This window comes from Plasmodium gaboni, chromosome 8, assembly GCF_001602025.1.
Source record: "Plasmodium gaboni strain SY75 chromosome 8, whole genome shotgun sequence".
Taxonomy (NCBI): domain Eukaryota; phylum Apicomplexa; class Aconoidasida; order Haemosporida; family Plasmodiidae; genus Plasmodium; species Plasmodium gaboni.
In genome coordinates, this window is record NC_031488.1 from 1096177 (window position 1) to 1102999 (window position 6823).

General features: G+C 18.3%; 2 protein-coding genes across 2 annotated transcripts in view; both read left to right on the plus strand.

The window, feature by feature from the left end:
• Positions 1-13: 13 nt before the first annotated feature.
• On the plus strand, positions 14-817 carry PGSY75_0831500 (exported protein (PHIST); the record flags this gene model as incomplete). The annotated part of the gene is made up of 1 exon (XM_018785423.1): positions 14-817. A coding segment is annotated over one exon (804 nt), but the record flags the coding sequence as incomplete, so codon positions are not given.
• A 2140-nt stretch (positions 818-2957) lies between these two features.
• PGSY75_0831600 (cytoadherence linked asexual protein 8) overlaps positions 2958-6823 on the plus strand; it is a gene marked incomplete at both ends in the record, with an annotated part of 4905 nt that continues 1039 nt past the window's right edge. Inside the window, 8 exons of the mRNA XM_018785424.1 lie at positions 2958-3822; positions 3941-4513; positions 4662-4715; positions 4794-4856; positions 5008-5139; positions 5256-5441; positions 5574-5732; positions 5859-6628. Coding sequence (XP_018642391.1) covers positions 2958-3822; positions 3941-4513; positions 4662-4715; positions 4794-4856; positions 5008-5139; positions 5256-5441; positions 5574-5732; positions 5859-6628 — 2802 coding nt within the window. Of the gene's footprint in view, positions 3823-3940; positions 4514-4661; positions 4716-4793; positions 4857-5007; positions 5140-5255; positions 5442-5573; positions 5733-5858 lie in introns of the transcript that reaches the window.

A 6823-nucleotide genomic window follows, 5' to 3' on the forward strand; every position in this document is an offset into this window, starting at 1 on the left:
AATATTTTTATAGAATAAATATGGTGAGAATAACACATCTGTTTTACAAATGAATAAGATAAGTTCAAGAAATTTATCTGATGTACAAGTGGAAAATTTCCCTTCTTTAAATCATGGTGAGAAAACGTATGAAAAGAATGATGAAAAAGACGAATCAAATAATAACAATTCAAATATAAATAAACAACCAAGTGAAGATGATGAAGAGCTTTCACAAAACAATAATAATGATAATAAGAATAATAACAGTACTAATAATGTCAATAATAATATAAGTAATGTTAGTAATGATTCTGGAAATGTATTAAGTAAAAAAATTAAGAAAAAAACATACTTAAATTATAATGATTTGACAAAACAATTAACGAAAGAAGAATTATTTTATGTTCTTAATTCATTAAAAAAGGTACCTGGAAGAAGAAACCTTAATAATATATGGAGACATGCTGATGGTTTAATAAGCGATATATTAAATGAAAAATTAAATGATCTAAATGTATATATACAAGAATATAAGAAGAAATATGAAACTTTACATGATGAACAATCCTATCGTATTAGTAAAAGTGGTTTAATGGAAAAATTTTTAGATGAATTTGATGAAAGAATAATGGAACAAAAAATGACCTATAGTAGTAATTTTAAACTTTTAATACTTAAATGTGAGTCAATTGATGAAATAAAAAATTTCATTCATACATTTATAGATGATTTAGAAAAGTTAATAAATTATATACATGGTAGTTATAAACATATATTTCAATTAGTAAATGAAGGTCCAACTAAAGTAAAACTTAATGATTTTATATTTAAATGAATATATATATAAGCATAAAAATGAAAAGAGTCATTATATTTAAAGAAGCATAATATGTCTGTAAAATAAGATAGACTTATAGAAGAAATTAAAAGTAAATAATATACTAACTGTTATTAATATATTATTTTTTATATTTTATTTTATTTTATTTTTTTTATTTTTTATTTTTTATTTTTTTTTTTTTTGTTATCCGTATTTACTTTTAATATATATTTTAATTTATATATTTATATATTAATCCAAAATGTGAAAATAGGAAAAAAGAACATATTTATATATATATATATATAATATTGATGCTTTATATATGCACATATTTTACATTCATTAATGTTTCTTTTATTATTTAATTTTTTTTGGATTTATATTTTTATTATTTTCTAAATTGAATTAAAATTAATTATAAATTATTTAAATGTATGGATTTCCCTTTTTTTAAATGATGTTTTTTTTTTTTTTTTTTTTTTTTGTGAAATTTACAAAGAACATAAGACTTATTAATAATTATGAACCTTTATTTTATTTTTACTTCATTAATTATTTCTTTTTAATATGAATTTATGAATAAAAATATTTTTATTTAAATGACATTGTGTTCATTAGAATTTTATAGAAGATTTTTTTTTTTTTATATTTTCCTTTTTGATAGCTTAAAGATGTGGTTTTTTTTTTGAAATTATAAAAAAATAAAACGTAAAAAAAATGTAGATATATATATATATATATATATATATGTCATGAAATCATAATTCAGCTGTATTTAATGAATAACATGAACTATATATTAAATAATAATAAAATCGCAATATATTTTGTTAATTCAAATACATATATTATATTTAGTCAATATTCTATAGGATATTTAAAAATATATTTTTTTATTTAATTTTATAATACATTTATTATTATGTTTTTAATATTATATTATCTGCCATGTACATATTATATTAATTAAGAGAACTAGACACATATAGTTTATATTTATTTAAATATTAAGAGAAAAAAGAATAAACCTAATATAATATAGATTAAAAATAGGTCATACGTTTTTTTTTATTTTTTTTGTTTCTTTCTTTAATTTGAATAGAATTAATTTAATGTTAATATGGTTATGTAATAATGAGTTATCTTTAAGGTTTTTATTAATATATTATATAATACTATAAAAAAAAAAAAATATATATATATAATATAATATATTTAAATATAATGTATCAAAAAAAATAGGCAAATATAATATATATGACAATTCCTTTTTTGAAAAAAGAAAAATTAAATTTTATATTAATTCAAATTTTGAACTTTAAAAAATGTAAATACTTTGAATTAATTTCATTTACATAATATTTATTTTTACCTTAATAAACAATATTTATTTATGTTTGAATTATTTTAACTACATTTAGAATCAGTATAAAAATAGCTTTTTTATAGGCATTTTCAGTGCACATTTAATATATATGTAAAAAAGTGTAATTATTTTCTTTTTTAATTAAAAATAAAAATATATATGTGTATATATAAGATTTACTTTTATATGTTATATGCATATTATATATTTTTTATATGAATTTTTGTCTATAAAAATTTAGGAAATACTATGTAAATTAAAATAATATATTTTAAAAATATACATATATATATATATATATATATATATTAAATGTGTTATATAAGTATTAAAAATTTTATTTTTTTCCATTCTTTTAACACAATTATTCATATATAAATGTTTTTTTGTAGCAGATAAAAATTATGCAAAAATATGCATAATGATTAAAAAATGTATAGTAAAAAAAAAAATATTAAAATATGCGTAAAAAATATTATATATATAATATATTTATTTTTTATAAAATAAATATGATTTAAAAAAAAAGGGAAAAAATTGTAAAATACAAATAGAGAGAAAAAAAAATAAAATAAAATTTCAAAAGATATTTTTTATATTTTTTTAAAATATATGTATATTTTGTGTACACCTTTTTGTAAAAATTTAATTATTATTTATTTTTTTTTTTTATGGTTGTCAAATTTACTGTACTTTTTGTGGTTTATTTTTTTATAATAATAATGTACGTATTAATATGATACATTCGTATGAAATGTACATGCAGGAAACATGTAATAGTAAATAATGATATCATATTTTAAGGTAGTAGTTTTTTTAATATTTTTCTTTCAATTTCTAAAAAATAAGGTAATTTGTTCCATTAATGAGAGTAAAAATGCGAATGAAAATTTAAATGAAGATAATAATCTAAATGAAGATAGTAATCTAAATGAAGATAAAAATATAAATGACAATATATATCAATTAAAATTTATGATTGCAAATGATGAACTACATAAGAATTTAACGATACAAGAAAAACTTATATTAGATTCGTTAGAAAATGATAAATTAAAATATCCTCTATTAAAACATGAAACCGAAACATATTTGGATATATCTAAATTTAAAAAAAAAAGCATAAATGATGCAGATGATGACATGTATATCATACCAACTATACAATCAAGTTTTTATGATATTGCAAAATATGAACATTTATTAAAAGAACAATTAATAGAATCTTATACTGCAAATATTTCTGATTTAATTAAAAAGAAATTACTTATTGTAAGAACATTAAAAACAATAAAATTAATGTTTATACCATTAAATTCTTATAAACAAAAAAATAATTTAAAAACTGCACTAGAAGAATTAAATGAAGTATTTAAGAATAATGTAGATCAATCAGAAAAAAATCGTTTGGTGAATAACCATCGAGAGGCATTCAAAAATATTTTAAATGTTGTTGATGACATTGAAAAATCAAAAGAGATCATAAATAAAGGTGAAACTTTAATTCTTGGAAATAGTAAGATAGATCTAATGAGTACAAATGACTTTTTTTTTACAACCAACACTAATATAAAATTTATGGAAGAATTAGATAATATATCAAAACAATACGGATTAGGTTTAATTAACCAGCTTGGTCCTCACCTTATAGGTAAATTTTTTTAAAATAGACAAGGCATATATATATATATATATATATATATATATATATATATATATATTATTATCTATTTAATTTTTTTTTTTTTTTTTTTTTTTTTTCTCAACAGCTCTGGGACATTTTATGATATTGAAATTAGCACTTAAATATTATAATATATTCTTTGAATTAAAATCTGTCAAATTTTTTAGTTGGCAACAAATATTGAACTTTAATATGTCAGATAGGTATAAAATACTTGATATGATGTGTGATCAGGATGCTGTATATTATTCAGAAAAAAAACGTAGAAAAACGTATATGAAAGTTGATAGATCGAATACAAGCATGGAATGTAATATCCTAGAATTTTTAATTCATTTTTTTAATAAATATCAACTAGAAATAATTAAAATTACGGAAGATACGGATTTCGACTTACATGGTATGATGGAGCACAGACATATAAGAGATCGATTCTTTTCATATATGTGTAATGATCCTAAAGAATGTATTATATATCATACCGATAGATTTAAAAAAGAAAAGGATGAGGAAGATACTTTCCAACAACAAGACACTAGTCACAATATTAGTGCATACAATTTATACTTAAATTTTTACTATTTTATGAAACGTTATAGTTCTTACGGAATGAGAAAAACTACATATGTTCACTTATTAAATTTAACAGGACTTATAAGTAATAAATATATATATATATATATATATATATATATATATATATAAATATATATAATAAAATATTTAGTAATAGTTATAATTGTGTGTTAATTTAATAAATGCTTATTTAAATTTTATGGTAAATTTCTTTTTTTTTTCTTTGATAGATTACGATATTAGAGCTTATGTAACATCACTTTATTTACCTGGATATTACAACAGTAAGAGAAACATAAAATAATAATACTAAAATAAAAAGATCCAATTTATATACTTTCTCTTCATTATTTTATTTTCAGTTATTGAAATGTCATTTACTGAGGAAACAGAACTTCCAACGCTATTTTATCATTCTTTGGAATGTAATACTCAAATTTATTAGTTTACTAATTGTCTATTTTTGAAAATATATAATAAATATTTTTTTCATTTAATAAATAAATATATATATATATATATATATATATATTTATATACTATTATTTTTTGTTGTAAAATTTTTTATTTTTATAGGTGTTAAAAAGTGTTATTTCGATGAAAATAATGAATATACCTTATTCATGAAAAATACTTCCATAGATAGTAATTTTATTAACGAAGTATCCAAGTGTGATTTGTGTAAAGGAGCATTCTTATATGCTAATTGTAATATAAATAACATATAAAAAATTAATATAAATAAATCTTAATATATATATATTATTCATCAGTATACATGTTTATTATATTTATTATTATAATTCTTTTTTTTTTTTTATTAGTAAAATATGATAATGTTCCTTCCATGTTACAAAAGTTTTACATATATGTAACTCAGGGTCTTAAACTGAAAAAAGTAACATCATTAGTTAGAACATTAGACATTTATCAAGATTACAGTAATTTTTTATCGCATGATGTTAATTGGTATACATTCTTATTTTTATTTAGAATTACAAGTTTTCAAGGTAATAGTAGAAGAAATATGCAAAAAGAAAAAAATAAAAACAAAAAAATTTACTATGTATATTTCTTTAATGTTATTCTTTCTTATATTTTTGTATACATTTTTATTTATTTATCTTGCCTTTTTTATGTAGAAATTGCACAAAAAAATGTGGCTGAATCTTTGTATTTAAATTTGAAAGATGAAGATTCATTTCATAGAAGTGTTACTACAAGTTATTGGTTTCCTTCACACATAAAGAAATATTATACATTACATGTTAGAAAACACCTGCCAAATAATTTATTAGATGGTAAATTATAACATCCTACTAAATGTATTTTACATGTTTTATTTTTTTTTTAAATAATAATATATAAAAATATAGTGATATATATATATATATATATATATTATAACATTTTTTTGGTTATTTTAGAATTATTGAAACTAATGCGAAAGAGTACAATAGAGAAGATGAAAAAATCTATCACATTTTTAGTACATGTTAATTCATTTTTACAATTAGATTTTTTTCATAACCTTAATGAACCACCCTTTGGATTTCCCCGTGCACATCCTTTATCATTAATTCTTGAACATAAATTTAAAGAATGGATGAATGGTTCACCTGCAGGTTTTTATTTTTCAAATTATCAAAATCCATATATAAGAAAAGAATTACATAATCGAGTATTAGATCTAAAGTTCGAACCACCAAAAATAAATGAATGGAATAAGGTTTTAAAAATAATAATTAAATGTGCGTATGAAATGTATTTTGAACAAAGGCATGTTAAAAATTTATTTAAATATCATAATATTCATAATATAAATAATAAAATAATGCTAATGAGAGATACATATGATATGTTTAATAGAAAGAATTTTGATGATATTTTATTTTTTGCGGATATAGTTAATATTAGAAAATATTTAACAGCAACTCCTTTAGTTAAAAAGCGTATGGATAGAACATTTTATGTTGTGCATAGTATTTTAGGAAATTCTGTAAATTTTTATAAATATGGTATTATATATGGATTTAAAGTAAATAAAGAAATTTTGAAAGAAGTTGTAGATGAGCTGTTTTCAATTTATAATTTTAACACAGACATATTTACGGATACGTCTTTCTTACAAACAGTTTATTTACTCTTTAGAAAAATTGAAGACACTTACAAGACTCAAAGGAGAAACGATAGAATGGTAATAAATAAATAAATGAATAAATAAATAAATAAATAAATAAATAAATAAATAAATAAATAAATAAATAAATGAATTAATATATATATAAAATATTTGTAAAGTGATACTTATATATTTTGAATAATTATTTATTAAAACATATAAGTTATATTAATATGTTATATAATTTTTTTTAATTTTTTTTTTTTTTTC